The sequence below is a fragment of the Megascapheus bottae genome, chromosome 15, assembly GCF_031878675.1.
Source record: "Megascapheus bottae isolate mThoBot1 chromosome 15, mThoBot2.hap1, whole genome shotgun sequence".
NCBI classification, from domain to species: domain Eukaryota; kingdom Metazoa; phylum Chordata; class Mammalia; order Rodentia; family Geomyidae; genus Megascapheus; species Megascapheus bottae.
In genome coordinates, this window is record NC_143523.1 from 19460916 (window position 1) to 19479937 (window position 19022).

The 19022-nt window shown below is 42.2% G+C and overlaps 1 protein-coding gene across 1 annotated transcript in view; it reads right to left on the reverse strand.

Annotated features, from left to right (window-relative positions):
* Cfap58 (cilia and flagella associated protein 58) overlaps positions 1 to 11544 on the reverse strand; it is a 90336-nt gene extending 78792 nt beyond the window's left edge. The window contains exons 1-5 of the mRNA XM_090345934.1: positions 11378 to 11544; positions 8371 to 8652; positions 5610 to 5758; positions 3913 to 4069; positions 2293 to 2487 (exon numbers count right to left, since the gene is read on the reverse strand). Coding sequence (XP_090202060.1) covers positions 2293 to 2487; positions 3913 to 4069; positions 5610 to 5758; positions 8371 to 8652; positions 11378 to 11386 — 792 coding nt within the window. The 5' untranslated portion in view covers positions 11387 to 11544. The remainder of the gene's footprint in view (positions 1 to 2292; positions 2488 to 3912; positions 4070 to 5609; positions 5759 to 8370; positions 8653 to 11377) is intronic.
* Positions 11545 to 19022: the final 7478 nt, after the last annotated feature.

Sequence of the window (19022 nt, forward strand, 5' to 3'; positions counted from 1 at the left end):
GAACAGATGTGGAGTGAGTGATAGCTGTCTGCTTCCTGTGTCATCTGGACCTTTCTCTTCCTCAGTTGACTATTTTGAGCAGACAAGGTTTTATAATAATAAAGGACTGTGGGCTGGAAATGTGGCTTCATGGTAGGGGATGTGCCTAGCATACATGAAGGCCCAGGTTCGATTCCTTGGTACCACATTGTGTCTTTTTTTGCTAGTCCTGGGCTAGAGTTCAAGGACTGAGCACTGTCCTTGGACTTTCCTCAAGGCTAGTGTTCTACCCTGAGCCACCGCACCACTTCTGGCTTTTCCTATGTATGTGGTACCGAGGAATCAAACCTGGGTCTTTGTGCATGCTAGGCAGGCACTCTACCACTAGGCCAAACTCCCGGCCCCAATTAGGAATTCTTTTCTTTGGGAGGGCTCTATGGAAGATAGGGTGATATCAAATGAGTTCAAAGCAAGAGGGGAGATAGGGAGAGAAACAAAGTGAGAAAGGGACAAAGGGAGGAAGAGAAAAAGTGTAAGAGAGAGTGAAAGTGGGAGGAAGAGTGAGGAAGAAGAAATAGAAGAGAAATTGGCTTATGTACTTTGTCCTCCATATATGCAAAAAGTAAAAATGAAGACACATTCAACTTCCTGCCAACAGGACCAAGGCAAATATCACCAACTATGTAGGCGAAATGCTGCTCTGCAAGAGGCACTGTAGTTTTTTTCTGTATATTTTTATTGTAATTAATAGAAGGGTTACATTATATTCACCAGATAGAAGGTGCATTACTTCACAAATATTGATACCCTTTCTCATGTCTTGATCCCCATTTCCCTCCCCCGACCCTCGCCCCTCATCTTGTTTTCCCTATCTGATTTCAAATAACCAAATATGCATATATACAATATATCAAATAATAAAGTGAAATACTGTAACAATATGAGATAGCCAAGGGACAGCAAAGGAGATGAGAGACAACATAGTACATTAAGGACATCACTTGTAATATGGCTTTTGTTTCTATATCCTGGAGGTCCTTTCATTTAGCATCATTCTATATGGCCTTATGTATCTAGATTTTGTTCTATTGTAAAGCTCTGCTAGGACAGCCCAAGGTTTCTACTGATTATGACAAATGAGGGAAACCATTGAGCCTAAGTTCCTTTGAGTCTGGCTTACTTCACTTAAAATGATTTTTTCTAAGTCTTTCCATTTCCTAACAAATGGGGTGATGTCATTCTTTCTGACAGCAGCATAGAATTCCATTGTATACAAATACCACATTTTGTTGATCCACTCATCAACTGAGGGGCATCTGGGTTGGTTCCATATCTTTGCTATGGTGAATAGTGCTGCAATGAACATCGTTGTGCTAGTGGATTTAATATGTCCTTGTTTCTGGATGATTGGGTAAATGAGGCACTGTAGTTTTATCATGGTGTCCAAAAGCCTTTCTAGTCAATTCCATGTTCAAAAAAAATCTTGTATTTTTCTTGCAGAGATTGAACACTGTGTATTTTATTCAGTATTTATATAAAAGAGTAAAGCCACAGTCAAATAAATGCAAAGTAATATCTACTTTTAGAGTAGAAAAGTGCTGTTAACTTGGTAATTTTTAAAATAAACTTCCTGAGCTTCATGGATGAAAATATTAAGAAATGACTTTCAATTTAATGAAGTGCTTCTTCAAGGAGTAAGGAGGAAGCCAAGTATAATGGTACATACCTATAATCCCAGGACATGGGAAGCTGAAACAAGAGCTTTGAGAATGCAGGACCTACCTGGGCTACATAGGAGACCCACTGTCAAAATAAAATAATAAATAGAAAGGAAGGAAGAAGGGAGGGAGTGAAGGAAAGGAAGAAAGAGAAGGGAGGAGGAAGCAAGGAAATCAGGAAGGGAGACAGGGAGTAAGGGAGGGAAAAGGGATGGAGGAAGAAAGGAGAAAAATGACAGATGAAAATTATTTGTATTCCATTAAATGGCCACAGAAGAGAAATGTTGTTTTTTTTAAAAGTACCAAAAATGTGTAAAAATTAAATAGGGTTTTCTAAACTTGAGACCTGAACCTGTGGAGAATGAATTGTGTTATACCTGTAACACATTAGAATACTACGTGGCCATGAGTGGACACAGTCTAGCACAGGTGATATGGCATTGTCTGTCTACACTACTACAGTACCTGCCTGCCACGTCGCTGTGGAGGACTTGAAATGATACCAGCAGAGTCTTCACTTTCTGAATCTTTAATAAATGCTAAGTGTCACCTACTGGAACAGAAGGCACACCAGTGCCCTTCACAGTTCTCTCACCTTCTGCTCCTTCAGCTGCTGCTCCAGTCGTTGCAGCTCCTCCTTGCTTTTCTGAACGTACTGCTGCAGTGCCCTGATCTCTGTCTGTCTCGTATCCATGTCAACCTGGAGCTGCTTGAGCTCTTTCTCCAGTTTTTCCTTCTTCCGAGTCTCGCGTGAAGCTTCGTTCTGACGATGCTGGATTTCTTGTTGGTACTGTGAGGTGCACAAAGGACAGAGAGGCAAGTGGTGACTCTCCCTCTGGGACTGGTATCCTCTAGCTGTGGTCCTATACCTCTCTCCCGCTGGTCACTTTTAGATCAGTCACTTTGCAGATGCTTTTTCCCCTGTGGAATCATCAGGCTTGAATCGTGATGATTAAACCCACCTCATCATGGCTATTTTCAGGACCTTGGTACCAAAGGCCCAACCTGGTGGTGTGGAACAAACTCGTGGGAGGGAATGCAATCAAGTAATCACAGGAACCTGGGGTTCTAGGATGTTAAATCTGGATGGGTAAGTCAAATACAGCTCTCCTAATACAAGATCGTTCTGCATGATTCTGGGTCTTGCAAAACTATGCTAAAACCATGATTGTATCTGGATGTCTACCATACTATGACAAGCCTTTGTTTTTTCCCTGTTATGCTCACGTCTCAAGTTTTCTCTCAGATCGGCATCTGATATCTGGCTTCACAAACAGTTATACCAGAGCTGGAGGCTCCTGTCTGTAATCCTAGCTACTCAGAAGGCTGAGGATTGAAGTTAAGAACAAATTATGTTATGTTCCTCACACATCAGAATACTATATAGCCATGAGTGGACATGGTCTAGTGCAGTGATGTTGGCATTGTCTGACTACACAACTATAGTACCCACTTAAAGTGACTTAAAGTGATACCAGCACAAAGATCTTGATTTTTATTTCCTGAATATTTAATCAAAATGTTCAATGTCAATGCTGGGAGCATAGCCTAGTGATAGAGTGCTCACCTAGCATGCAAGAAGCCTTGAGGTCAATTCCTTGGTAAAATACACGCAGAAAAAGCTGAAAGAGATGCTGTGGTTTAAGAGGCAGAGCACTTGCCTTGAGCAAAATGTGTCCAAGGACAGTGCCCAGTGTCACCTATGGCTTAAGTGGCTGCCATATTGGAACAGAAGGTCTACCCGCACAGACAAATTCAAAAAATTCTGACCCCCAATTAACCAGCAAAAAGTCAGACACTGAGGTATGACTCAAGTAGTTGAGTGCCAGGCCTTTATCAGAAAAGATAAGCCAGAGCCCCAGTCCATGAGTCTATCCTCTTCTAGGTAGCTTTCCTAAAGGAAAGGAAACAAAAGGAACCTCTTTCTCCATCATGTCTCATGTTGGGCCCTCTGACCTTCACAAGGGATACCTGCCCAAGTCCTGAGTATAAGCAGAGTATCTGCCTTAGTGAATTCTTAGAGCCTAGACAAAGAACAACTCAAGAAAAACTGCTCTCTTGAAAACAAACCAGAGAAGCAAGCAGGGTGGCAGATGGTTCATTTAGGCACAGGGGGTACATTGGAGAAAGGAGCAAGACGGGAGGGGAAGTCGGAAGGACAGGGTATCCTCTGGAAGCTGATGCCTTTTGCCCCGCCTTGAGTGGCAGAGCAGACCTGATTGATGATGTGGTCTGCGTCCTCCTTGGCACGCTCTGTCTGCTGATGCTGTTCCGTGGTCTGGGCTAAGTTCTCCCGTAACTTCACCACCTCTGATAGGAGCTGGTCTCGCTCCTTTGTCACTTCCTCTTTGAACCTCAGTAAATCTCGGATACTAGAAAGGAAGAAGACACAGGATTCAGACTAAATGTTCATTTTCTCAGGGGTCCTTTCTGTTTTCCTGGGAAACGTCTACAGGTTCATGGAACATGCTATTCCACGAACAGAAAAAAAAGAAAAAACAAAAAACCCTCCCTGGGCCCAGACACAGGAGCTATTGAGGGATGCTCTCAGAAAAGAAGTGCCAGTAATAGTGTGCATGATGCAATCTCTTTTTTTGTTTAAGAAAAATACAGTTTCTATTTGTATATACATGCGTATGTGTGCATTTTAGAAGCATTGGGGTGGGAATCAAAGGTTTTCACTCAAGGCCTCACACTTGTTCAGGTTGTTGATTTGCTTGGCTACTGCTTCCACTAGAGCCGTATCTCAGCACTGCTTTTGGCTGGTTCATTGGCCATGGACTTTCTTGAATTTTTCTGTCTGGGCTGCCTCTGAGCAAGATCCTCAGAATCCCAGCCTCCTGAGTAGCTAGAATTACAGGTGTTAAGCCACCGGCACCTCGTTTTTACAGGCATTTTTATAAAAGCCCAGTAAAATAAAGGTGAGCAATTATCTCTGAGGAATTTGAGGTAGAAAAGTTAGGGGAAATGACACTACCCACATCTCTGTCATTTGATCTGTTGAAATAAAAGTATATTGCTATGATTGCCTCTTTCAGTGGATGTCAACTCACAAAATTATTGTTTAGTATATCCACTAGAGGGATAGGGTCCTAAGGATAAAGTACAATATAAAGCAAATGCATAAGCAATTAATATTGACCATTTTTCTCTCTCGACAGTCACCCAAACAGATTAGTTTCTCCCAAATAAATGTGCCCAGGTAAGATGATCTCCCAGGATAAAAAAAAATTGGAAAAATCACTCATGGTGGTAGGTTTGAGAAGGGACTGTGATAATGCCCACAAATTAGAATTGTCTACTTATGACCTCCACATCTCAAAAACCATTCCATCTGACTTGGCATGACATTCAGCCTCTGCCACAAAGCAACCCTGGAGCACGGCCACTTTGAGCAGAAGAAATGGAGGGAGAACTCACCCTGCAGGTGCTCAGAGCTGACAGCCAAGGAACAACTGCTCAAAACACAGTCATTTGACAGCGCTTATTAACTAACCTCTTTGACATATGGAAATGTTTAATGAGAAACCTTCCACTACACGCCCAAATGTTTCTTCCTCATTAACAAAACTTGTGATGCCCAAGCACACTGTCAAGGCTAATGTTCTTTCCCCTCCCCTCACACTTTCCAATTCTCCTACAAAACTCCTCCATCTGGAACTTTGCTCATTTGGGAACTATGGTTCCGATCCTTATAGAGCCATAGCTTTAATGTAACCACAGATTCCTTCTTCATTGTAGAGAAAGGGAATGTTATAAAGAAAATGAAATAGTGAAACATAGAAGACAGTGGCTAGGAATCCAACAACCAGAAGTTTTGCATTGTAGAGAAGCTTTCAAGAAGACTCCAGCCTGTCTATTGCAGGAGGAAAAGCAACTGCACAAACAATTTCAGTGCATAGCATGACCTACTTGGTATCCTGGTCTATTGACAGACCAGATCCCTGCTCCACGAGTTTGGTCAGGTTCACTATTTCCTCTTTCAGGGCCAGAATCGTCTCCTTGGCTTTCTGCTCCTTATCGTAGGCCGAGTCCACCATCTTCCAGGCCTTTTCGATTTCCTGAATAGGCCACAGGATATCAATGCATAAAACCAAATTGGCTGCTATATGTAAGAAAAACTAGCTGGTAAGATAACACTGATGACTATGTAGTGATTGTTTATTGGGAAGAATATTATCTGATATGCACTATACCGTATGAGTGAGTTTGTACTGTCTTATTGGATTGTTGTTCAACATGAGATAGCCAAAAATCAAACAGGATTGGCAAGGAGTATATTTTTTTTCGTGTGTGTGTGTGTGTGTGTGTGTGTGTGTGTGTGTGTGTGTGTATCTATGGCTATAAGATTCAAAAAAGACCAATACCAGGCTGATACCAAGCCAATTGTATCTAATAAGGAAACTGGACTGGTAGATTTACAGTAGTAAATAGGTGTTTTATAAACCCAGAGATTTACAATAATGTTTAATAATAAACTCTCTCATAAAAAGCAAGCGTTGCTACAGACTTTAAACTGATAGATTGAATAGAACTTTTTGATAAATTTGAAGATAAGGAATATATTTTATGGTTGAGCTCCAAGTGAATGCAATGTAAGATTTGAATCACCCAAGTCTGTATATAACAACCTTAATAATTCCCATTTTCAAAAGTCCTAACTCAACCCTTCTTATCAAATGCTTTCAGGCAAAAACAACACCTAGCAGGAAATGGAATCCATGGGGCATGGAGCTTTGGCTTCCTTGTTGCAATAAAATGCAATATGGAGTATTAAATTAATAATGAAAAGTGAAGAAAGTGACACTGTGGCTCAACTGGTAGAGCACTAGCCTTGAGCTGATGAGCTCAGGGACAATACTCAGGCCCAGAGTTCAAGCCCCACGACCAAAAAAAAAATCACAACATTTTGGGATTGGGAGTGTGACCTAGTGGTAGAGTGCTCACCTAGCATGCATGAAGCCCTAGGTTCAACTCCTCAGTACCACATACACAGAAAAAGCTGGAAGTGGTGCTGTGTCTCAAATGGTAGAGCCCTAACCTTAAGAAAGGCCCTGAGTTCAAACCCTAGGACTGGCAAAAAAAAAAAAAACAACAACTTACAACCATTCAGGTAAAGAGCAAAGTGCATGCAACAGAGTTTTATCCCACATTCCACCACTTAGAAGTCTCAAAACGTTGTCAAGTATTATGTAAGTCCTTTATGCAGATAAATATCTATATGGTTAACTTGTATATTAATAAGAAATAAACTGAATGGGAATGTTCAATAAATCCACACTATTATATTACACAGAGAAATTACTCTTGAGGAGCCATGATGTGTGGTGAAACAGAATGTCAGTTTCTGGGCTCTGTTTTTATATACCAATTCTACAGATGACTACTGGCAAAACAAATTAACAAAGAATTTGATTACATTACAGCTTTATCCAAATCATTTTCATCTATTTAAAATTTTTTCCAATGCTAGGGCTTGAATCCCAGAGTTCATGTGTGTTATGCAAGCCCTCCCTAGTCAGTCATCAATTAGAATTTACTAGCTGTAGCTTTAAATGTATTGTGAACAATGTATTTTCACACCATAAAATGAATTAACACATCCTTAAATTGGTTAGCTAGCAAAGAGAAGACACTAATAAAGAAAAATTTCAGTAAAAGAATAGTTTCTAAGAGAAATCAGACCATGTTATCATCTGGTCTTGGAAGTTAATTTGAAGTGATGACATCTAATCACACGATAGCCAAGAAATTGCCTAAAGTGTTTTGTAAATTATTTTTCATAGCTAGAGTTTTGAATTATAAATTAATATATCTTGATCTCTCATCACCCTGAGATCAAAAACAAATATTTATGTTTTGTCTCCAAAACAATATAACACTCTTGGAAGAAAAAAATATACTGTGATGTTAATTGAAACTCCCTTACCAATTGCTTAATGACTTTTTTTCTTTTTTTTTCCAGTTCTGGGGCTTGAACTCAGGGCCTAGTCACTGTACCTGAGATCAAGACTAGTGTTCTACCACTTTGAACTACAATTCCACTTCTGATTTTCTGGTGATTAATTGGAGCTAAGAGTCTCACATATTTTCCTGTTTGGGCTGGCTTCAAATCACAGTCCTCAGATGTCAGCATCTTCAGTAGCTAGGATTACAGATGTGAGCCAACAGTGCCCAGCTAAATTTTTTTAAAGAACAAAATAAATATATAATGTAAAACTGTATTTCTTTAATATTCCTCCTGACTGAATCCTTGTTTCTCCTAGTAGAGGGTTTTAGAAGAGCAGGAAGAAATATAAGAGGAATAGGAAGAAAGGTCACTGAAATTATTAAACATAGAAACATTAGAATATCTTTAACAAGCTAATGTATATATATAATTACTTACCTTGCATCAAACGATACCGAGATTCCTAATACCACGTTTACTTGTCTGAGTCTCTTTGGCTAACCCACTACTAACCAGAAACCAAGTCACTAAGGTTCTCTGTTATTTCCTGCATAGTAAACTTCATCAGAGCTACCTGTTTTCTTTGAAAACGAACATATACCTGGCTTAATGAATATATCGATCATGTTCATTTTTTTGTTCACTCACTACCAGCCAGGAGCTGCCAATATAATGAAAGAATGGCATCTGAGATTCAAGATCATCTACTTCTGGATCACTGACCTTTTTCAGGGACGCGATGGTTGTCTGGTCATCCTGAGAGAGCTTCAGAGCTGTGGCAACCTTTGCAGAATTCACCACAATCTCTGCATTCAGCTCTCTGCACTTGGCCATCAAACGCTTTTCATTGTCATAAGACTTTTTCATGACAGCATGAAGCTTCTCATATTCAACTCTGAATTTTTCCAGACTTTTGTCTCCTGAAAGTTCTCCAAGAACCTCCTGGAAATCTCTTTCAATTTCCTCAAATGCAGTTTCTTCCAGCACCAGTTTTTCACTCTTGTCCTGTGTAAAAGAGCAAGGATGGGAGTGGGTGGACTTGACAACAATCTCTCAGTTGCTGTCTGCTATCTCTGCTGCCTCTCTTGAATGAAAGGGCTTCACACAGACAAGGAAAGGCCACTGGCAAGCAGGGAAAAAATAGATATATGTTGGAAACTTCCCTTTTCATCCCTGAAGCATTTGTGACACATATTTTATGTGAGTGTATCAACAACATAATTAATTTAAATGAGGTCATGCTGGAGTGAAAAAAGCCCTACCAATATGGGTAGTGTCCTTAACTAGAAGGAAAAAGAAGAACCTCATAACAAACAGATGTGGAAAAACATCTGTGAGGACATGAGGATGAACTGAACTGTTGGAGTTGCATCCAGGAAAAGTAAAGGCTCCTTGCCCGAACCAAGGAAGAGGCAGGGATGGTTTATATTCTGGTTCTGAAAGAGAGAATTGTTCTGCCAACATCTGGACTTTAGACTTCAACCCTTGATAACTGAGAGACAAGAACATTTCTGTTTTAGGCAGCCTGAGTGTGTGATACGTTGTCATTTGTTTATTTGCCTGTCTTGTTAGGTTTGGTTTGCTTTGGCCTGGTAGTACTGGGGTTTTGAAATCAAGGCCTCACACTTGCAAGCACTCTACCACTTCAGCTATGACCTCTGTCCTTTGCTGGTTTTGCCCAGCCAACCTTGGATCTCAATCGTACCACCTCTGCTTTTGGAGTAGTTAGGAAAAACCCGTACCACCATATCGGACTAATTTGTGGTACTTAGTTATGATTACCCTAGAAAATGAGCACCTATTTTGTAATAGGAGCAGACTAATAATAATAATAATAATAATGATAGAGGTTTGGTTAGTATATTTCTTCAGTTATTGAGCAAATGTTTGTTGAATACCTGCTGTAAGTAATTCTACTGAGATCTCCTACATGAGTACCAAAGTAAGTAAGAAAGAGCCCACCCACAAGCAATATGTATTTTGGTCACTTGATGGAGTACGTCATGCAGATGATGGAAAAATAAAGTTTAGTCCTAGACATAAAAGAGATTCAAAACGGGGCCGGGAGTTTATCCTAGTAGTAGAGTGTTTGCCTAGCATACACAAAGACCCAGGTTCAATTCCTCAGTACCACATACATAGAAAACGCCAGAAGTGGTACTGTGGCTGAAGTGGTAGAGCCCTAGCCTGAGAAAGCCCAAGGACAGTGCTCAGGACCTGAGTTCAAGCCCCAGGACTGGCAAAAAAAAAAATAGATTCAATACTCTATAAGAAGAGAGAATTGCTCCAAGCAGCAAGAAAGCAACGTAGTATATCATAAAAAAAAAAAAAAGGTGGCATTTGAGCAGGTCTAGAAGGGAGAAAGGATTTCTCACCAGTGGAAGTGGAGGAAAGGGCAGCCTGGGTGAGTATTAGTGTTTTAAGCAGTCAGAGCCAAACAGGTTTTCAAATTGGCCAGTGTATAAAAGGTATACAGGGAGGAAACTAACTAGTGTATTAGGGACAAACTAGAGGCAGAGATCAGCATTCTAAAGAGTGAGGTTGCATTATTCTGAAGACCACAAAGAACTACTCAAGACTTTTAAGCAGAAGAGAAACGTAGTGGCAGTACCCAGGGAGCAAGGGGGGAGTGACAAGGAAGGACAGCACGACCACAGGAAGTGGTGATAGTCCTCTAGGATGGGTCGATAAGGGAATGTAAATTGAGTAGTGGAGACAGGGATACGATAGGGGTGGAGTCTGGTGGTGCTAAGAAACTCTGGGACCAAAGCTGGCTGCTTGGACCTACAGACTATTCTCCAGGGCTCAGAAATGCCCACTCTTGGTTCATATCAAAGTTCTTAATGATTTTTGAGAAAGATTTCTGTTTCCTACTGGACCTGGCAATGCAAATAGCTGGCCCTGGATGGAACTTTTGCTGGAGTGAGTAAGCATTTTTTTTTCCTCTGCCAAGATCCATTTGCATATTTATAACATCACTGGAGGGCCATACGAAATTATCCAGACGGGCAGGGCAGCCTCTAAGAAGCAGGAAGATGCTGTATGTACTGTGCTAGAATGTACTAAAGGATTTCATGAAACTCATATGGCTCATGGGCTGGGCATTGTCACTACTGAGTAGGTGAGGATGGAGAGGACCCTGACAAGACGATGGAGAATGTGGGATAGCCTAGATGGAAACTGTGAATGGCAAGGTCTTGGGGACGCTGAGGTTGTAAATGAGGGGACAGATTTCCACTGAAGGAACGTGGTGAGGCTGCAGATGGGTGCGCTGCAATGTAGGGGAGTGGCTAGAAGCTACAGGATGTGAACCCAAGGGTCAAAGGCCTCAGAGGGCAGTGTAGATGGGCTAAATGGCCTTTAGTGCAGATGTGTGGCCGCCGGCGATCATCCAATAGGGAATCACAGTGTGACAAAGGAGCAGGCAGTATGCAGGGGCGACGTTGAGCATCTTCAGGCATCTCTGGGTGGCACCAGTCCCCTCCTGGCTCAAACGGTCGGGGTGGGTGCATGTTACCTATGGGTCTGGGAACCCTTGACACCAGGGCGGAGGTGGATGGGGCCTGATCCCGAGGAGGAAGGGCTGGCGAAGGGAGAGTGCAGGTGGGAAGAGGACAATCGTGGGGGGAGTATCACAGTCCGTGGATGAGACAGGGGAGAGCCTCCAGCAGGAGAGGGATGACAGGGAAGGGGAGATGCGAAAGATGACAGAGGGGGGCTGACTCCTGACCTCGGGCATCCTGACGCTCTGTGGGGGCAGCCTCAGAGGCTGCTGTGGAGCTCGCAGAAACTGGGACGGAGTCAAGAGAAGGTGCTGCGCCCTGCCCCCAGTGTCTAAAACGGCGACACCTTATCTACATCGCCCGCCAGGGGCCCGGAACCCCCGGGCTCCGCGCGTCCTCCGTCGCCTGGCAACCGCCACGCCCCCCCCCATGGACGCGAGCCTACGTTCCAAAGGGGCGGGGCCTCCTCCGTGATTGGCACTTGGGTGGTGAGCCTCAGAGAGATATGCAAATCTATTACAAGTGGGTGGGGACAGGTAAGTCGGGGGCGTGGCCTCGCCTAGGGGAGGAGAAGGGAGAGGGAAAGTGGAGGGGGGGAAGACTGCTGCTGGATCCTGAAATGTGTGAGAACTCACTGTGGTCTCTGCTTTCCTTTTTTTCCCCTCACTGTTTTCCTTTTTAATCACCATTCCTATCCCTACCCTTTAGCATCATCTACATAGGCATTCATGCTACCGTGCTTGGATAGCTATTTCTGGAAAACGTGTAGTAAGTATTAAATCCATGGGTTGCTTTTTCTTTTTTCTCAATTGATAATGGTATTGGACTGTCGGGATTATTATTTTCAGCTTTTTTCACTCAACATTGTTTTCAAGGATCTGTCTTTGCTGCAGGTAATGTGGTAAACCCAAGTTCACTGCAAAGAACTTGGGAAGAAGAGGGCTGACGCGGAGTTTCACTCTGTAACCCAGGCTGGCCTCGAACTCCCTGCACAGCATTTCAGATGAGACACCCTCTACACTGTACTTCCCTTCTCCAAGTGTAACATAACAAGGTTGTCTCCAACCCTCCAGTACCACAAACAACAGCCAAGAGTTGTATGGTCCGTGGTATTGACCCTGTTTGTCAGTCCTTCAGAAATGTCACCCTCGAAGTAAGACTGAGAAGTCCTGGGAATAGTTGGAGCCATCACATATGGGGATGCAAGATGTGTCTATGTGGGAAAAAAAAAATCCTCTAAGGGGGCGGGGCCTAGCGGGCCCAAAAAAGCAGCCTTTCCTCTTTGATCTGCTGGATAGGATATACCCTCTCCCCTGGAGTTTGGCCTACTGGTAGAGTACTTACCTAGTATGCACGAAGACCTGGGTTTGATTCCCCAGTACCACATACATAGAAAAAAAGAAAAGCCAGAAGTGGTGCTGAGGCTCAAGTGGCAGAGTTCTAGCCTTGAGAAAGCCCAAGGACAGTGCTCAGGCCCTGAGCTCAAGGTCCAGGACTGGCCAAAAAAAAATAAAAATAAAAGATATATCCTCTCCCCAGCCCTACCTACACAGACAAAAGCTCTGTTCCAGAATCCAAAGGACGTGACTATACAGACAGTGTCAAATTCATCTTCCTAGAGGTAGACACAGATCTCTGGCAATAAAAGGTACCTGGTATCCTGGAGGATACCTTTAACCACACCAAGTTTAGTTAGACTGAACCAGAACTGCTGCTTTAGGCTATGTTGTAGCACCAGGCATAATGTCCTGAGACCCTGCCTTGCCAGTATGGAACGGCTTATTGATTCATAAACACTCCTACAAGAATTAGATACTATTGTGTTTCATAATGTCTCATTCATTTAATTAGTCAGTTTTCTAATATCTGTCCGCTAGCTGGCAATAGCATGTGCACATCTTTGCTTTCATTTTCCCTTTCTCACTAGAGAAACTGAGCATCTGTTCCCATGTCCATAAGCCTTCTGTGAACTGCCTAACTCTTAACCCTTGCCTCCTTATCTGCCCATTTTCTTTTTGACTTGCAAGACGCCTTTGTAAAATCTGGACATTCATCCATTTTCAAAGACTAGAACCATTGCCAGAGACTAGAAATTCTGTCTTTATGTTCTCTATGGAACAATAATCTTTAATTGTGATACTGTAGCTCTTTGTCTTTTTTCACCTTACTTATTTGCTTTAGATGCTTATTCAATATAACTCAGTCTTTCTGGACCCCAGCGTCATTATCAGCAAGTTTTATGAGCTTTATCTTACCTTTCACAATCAGTTCACTAATCTATCCTGTTTTACCTTTTTAAGTTGATGAAGAATAGTGAATAAGGTAGTCTCTGGCTGTTACATCTACAATACGACATTTAAAAAAGATTGCCACAATTCATCCTATGTAATCAAGCATATGCTATGTTGACAGCCCAGAAAAACCAAGACCCCAACAGAGACACTCAGGGAACCTGCCAAGAGGTAAAAACCCACGTGACATGTTCAACTCATAAAAATGATATGCTATTAGACATCAACATGAGTAGAAAACTGCATGAAAGGGTGGGTGGTTGGACAAATCAATTTATGATGTTGAAACAAAAATGTCTGATTTCCAATTCCCCAGTCTACTGGAAACTACTCACACCTCTTCTCCCTTGTGTTGTTGCAATTACAAGAAGCACTAGGTGGCATTATACTACCAGAAGTCCTCACCTGTCAAAGTCTCCAGGAGCAGCACACCCACAAAAACTTGTGTCTGGCCCCAACTTACACAAGTGGAAGTGTCACCAGTAATCGCATTTCTCAATATACCCAATTGCTTTATTTCCTGAACACCTACCATGTTGCATACTGTGAAGAGAAAAGCTAAATATGATCTTCATTTATCCCCCACTTTTAGACCAGCAGGATGTTGTAAGTTTTCCTATGAAATCTGGGCCCTTTGGCCTCCTTAATTTCTTAATTTTCCACTAGATGTGAAGACCTAGCCACATGGGACCAATTCTATCAGCTCTTTCTGAGAATTTATATCTAAGACCAAAAATAGTCAGCAAAGCCAGTAAATGTGGAGATGCTGGCTGCGGAGAAGAAAGAAGAAATCTAAATGAATGAAAAGGGGGGAAAAAAGGCACAGACCCAAAAGAAGTGGAGGGAAATGAAAGAGGGACTGATAGCCAATGTCTTTGGTTGGGATGTCGATTTAGATATAGGTAACAGGTCTGGGAGAAACCCAGCAATATCTGCTCTTTTGGACTCTGCTAAATGCTGTTATTCCCCTGCCTGGAACTGGTGGCTCACATCTGTGATCCTAGCTACTCAGGAGGCTGAAATCTGAAGGTCCAGATTCAAAGCCAGACTAGTCAGAGAGAAGTCCTTGAGACTCTTATCTCTAATTAACCCCCAAAATCTAGAAGTGGAGCTGTGACTCAGATAGTAGAGCCTCAGCCTTGAGTGAAATAGTGAAGGCCCTGATCCTGAGTTCAAGCTCTAGTATCAGCACAATAAACAAAAGACACTGTTATTCCCCTAACAAAATCCCCTTGTTTCAGCTAAAGTGAGTTTTTATTTCATATATATATATACTGTTCCCTCCATAAAAAGCCTGACCAACACAGGACCCGATAGCACTGGCATTTTTACAATACCACAGATTTACTTTCCATGGAATCTAAAGCTACATTTGGGGGCCCCGATGACAGGGTAAGAACCACTCCAGTCCTCATGTCTAACATTTCTCCTCTAGGCTGTAGGGAAGATGAAAAGCCCGCGTGTTACTGAAAATTGTTATCATTTATCAGCTGACCCTGTGGTCACATTAGATGACAGAGTCCCAGCTGGCTGGTGCTCTCCAAAACTATGCTGGGCATATTTTATTCCTTTAATCTCCTTCCTTTCCGGCCTGCAGCAGACCTAACTTCACAGAACATTTATTGAGTATTTGACATCGGTTCCCAAAGGGTCCCCAGACAAATTCTCCTTTTGATACTGCAGGAGGCAGAGGTTCAAGGAGATTTATTAGGAAGACGGGGAAATCAGGTGGGAGACAGTGTGGAGAGAGAGGCTAACTAAGGGCAATTATTTTTACCAGGAGGAGTCAGTAGTGCCCTAACTTAGTGTCCTAATCTCCATGACCTTTACTTTTTCTTAATTTTTGTATTATTATAAAGCTGATATACAAAGGGGTTGCAGTTACATAAGTCAGGTGAAGAGTACCTTTCTTTGTGGACAATGTCACTCCTTCCCTCATTCTCTCCCAGTTTTTCCCTCCCGTCCCCACCCACAAGTTGTGTAGTTCATTTTCAACATAATTGTCCAGTGAGTACCACCGCTGCATCTAGAGTGACTGGTTAGGTGTTCTCAGTCAATCCCTGCTTCTTGCCCAAGAGACTAAGATTGTAGTTCTTTGTGTGTGTGTGTGTGTGTGTGTGTGTGTGTGTGTGTGGTGGGGGGATTCATGGGGCTTGAATTCTGGGCCTGGGTGGTATCCCTGAGCTCTTCAGCTCAAGGCTGAGCTGAAGCTGCAACCCCATGTCCTGTTTTCTAGTGATTAATTGGACTTTAGCGCCCAGGCTGGCTTTGAACCACAATCCTCAGATCTCAGCCTCCTGAGTAGCTAGGATTACAGGCATGAGCCACCACACCCAGCTTCTAAGACTGCCTTACAGGCCTGGAAAGGACTTGTACAAGACCAACCAGCTACATGACACACATAATCCATTCCCACTATAAGTAAATAAGTGAGTAAACATTCGAAAGCAGAAAGAATTTGGATGACTGGCCAATACTTATTCCCACTAGCTTGTGAAAGCACTATATTTCTTAAAGTGTTTTATTGTCAGGGTAATGTATAGAGGGGTTACAGTTACATTCACCAGATAATAGGTCATTACTTCTCACATATTGATACCCCTTCTCATGTTTCTGCCCTATTTCTCTCCCTCATCCCCTCCCAATCATCTTGTTTCCCCCTTCCCTTTCCTATTTCAAATAAACATTTATATAATATAACAGGTAACAAAGTCAGTTACAGTAACATGAGATTAGCCAAAGGGTAACAAAGGAGAAGAGAAGTAACATAGTACATTAAGAGCAATCCCACAAGATAAAGCTCGTTTCCATATCCTAGAGATCCTTTAATTTAGTCTTACCCTATATGACCTTATGTACCTAAGTTTTGAGCTATTGTGATCCTCTGCTAGGAGAGTCCTAGATGTGTACTAGTTATTACAAATGAGGGAAACCATTGAACCTATGTTCTTTTGGGTCTGACTTACTTCACTTAATATGATTTTTTCCAAGTCTTTCCATTTCCTTACAAATGGGGCAATGTCATTCTTTCTGATGGAAGCACAGAATTCCATTGTGTCTAAGTACCACATCTTCTTGATCCAATCATCTATGGAGGGGCATCTAGGTTGGTTCCAAATCTTTGCTATGGTAAATAGAAAGCACTGTATTTAAACATCGCCAGGCATTGTATTTCCTGGTCTCTAAATCTCCTTCCTTATCCAGTTAACTCTTTCAAGAGTCAGCTTGAACCAAACATGGTGGTATGCCTCTGTAATCTTACCCCTGGGAGGCTGAGACAGGAGGATTTGTGTTCAAGAACAGCTTGGTCGATATAGTGAGTCTCTTGACTTGGAGGGCAGGGCAGGTAAGGAATAGCATCTCTCTGTCAATATTCTGTCTTCAAGTAGTGAGATTATTTCCATGTTTCCCAAACAGTTGAACATTTATCTGTGGTGCTGATCAATACCTATACACGAGAGATAGTCAAAATAGAAATTTTGATGAATAAATAAGAAATACAAATAGTTTACGTACTTACACAGACAACTTATTCCTGCGAAATAATGGCTAAGGGAACTTGAATATTATTGGGATATATGTATTTAAGGTTTTGATTTGTTTCAAGACAGGGTATATCACTGGCTTTAAACTCACAATCCTCCTGCCTCAGCCTCCCCACTGCTGGGTTACACGTGTGCATTCCTATGCCCATCTTAAGATTCCATTTCTCTTCTTTTATTGGTACTGGCATTTGAGTTCAGGGTCAAGAGCTTGCTAGGCAAATGTTCCTAACTCTTGAGTCATACCCCCCCCCCCAGCCCTGTTTGCTTTGATTTCTTTTGAGATAAGATTCTTGCCTTTTGCCTGAGCTAGGTCTGGCCTGAACAAAACAATCCTCCTACTTCAGTTTCTGGTGTAGCTGAAGGGAGAGCTACTTGCTACCACATTCAATTTACTACCGATTGAGATGGGGACCTGTGATCTTTTGGCCTAGGTTGGAGTCAAACCTTGATTCTCCTGATTTCTACCTCTGGACTAGAACTATGGGTATGAGCTATTGTGCTCAGCTATGGCTTCAGGGTTTTGCTTACGTTTATCTGTTGTTTGTTTTATTTTTTGTTATAGAACTTAAACTCAGGGCTTAGGCATTGTCCCTGAGCTTTTGTGCTTAAGGCTAGCTAGCATCCTACCATTTTGAGTTAGTTCCATTTCCTGTTTTTAGGTTGTTATTTGGAGATTCTCATAGACTGTCCTGCCTGGGCTGGCTTCCAACTCAGATCTTCACATCTCAGCTTCCTGAGTAGTTAGAATCACTTGCAATGCCACCAGTGACAGCATTGGCTTAAGATTCTTAAGGTGATTAAGCCATATCCAAGCACACTCCAGGGCTCAAACAGAAGGATTGCAAGAAAATACATTTCTCTGTTCATTCTCATTGTGAGTAAAATGAACTATGAACTTTTTTCTAGCCCACAGGGATGCATACATGGTGGACAAACTAATGGAAAAATTGCTGACTAGATGGCCACGTGGTCTCTGTAGCAGCTACTCAGTTCCACCGTTAATAGCACAAGGCAATCATAGATGACACCTAAATGAATGGGCACAGCTGTAAGCCAATGAAACTATTTACAGAAACAGGTGGTACTCTGGGTTGTCCCTACCAGTTTGCCAATTCTTGATTTAGCCCAGTGTCTGGCATTGAGTAGAAGGTGAAATATTTAAATGGATGAATGGATGAATGAATAAAGGAATGAAGGTTTCCTAGCATTACCACTGAGTGATTTATTTAAAAATGCAATGTCCTGTCTTTAGCTATGAACTACAGAGAGAGCTATGGTTGCCTGTTCACCACAGATATGCTTGATAGAAATAGTTCTTTCCCACTTGGAGTGTCATATGTAGATGCGACAATTAACCAGTGCAACAATTAACCAGTGAACTAGGACAGCTTTTTAACAGAGATGAGAGCTGAAAGCCTATATTCAATCCTCAGCAACATGAAAAAGAGGGAGCGAGAGAAAGAAGGAAGAAGGAAGGCAGGAAGGCAGGAAGGAAAACAGATTGTAGCAAACATTTTTAAGGAACTATGAAGCCTATTGGGTTATGGGGAAAAGGTATACTTTTAATTTGATTTTTTAAAAAAAGCTTTGTTTATTGGATCCTCATTCTTGGGGATCTCGGAACAGTTGAACATTTGAAGGGAAATGATTCATTGTAGTGTGTTTTTGAACAAGACCCAGTGTAGTAGATCAGGGTGAGATTCTGGACCCAAAAAGCCTGGTTCAAATCCTGCATTTCCCACTTATGAGTTGTAACCTTACACAAATTATTTGGCCTCTCTAATAAGCCTTCTGCTGTTAAATGGGATCTAATAATATCCCTACTCAGGGCCGATACAAGACATAAATGAGTTACTATGTGCAAGATGTGTGGAGTAATAACACCTGGCCCACAGTCCAAGTATTCACTGCGGTTATTTTTCCTCTAGCCAGCAATGTGGAGAATGTGCTCTGTGCTATCTGGGCTGCCTGACCCTCAGCCAGCAGTCTCTAGTGGCCCGTGCAGGTTCCCAACGTTCCTAGGAGACTGTTGCAGA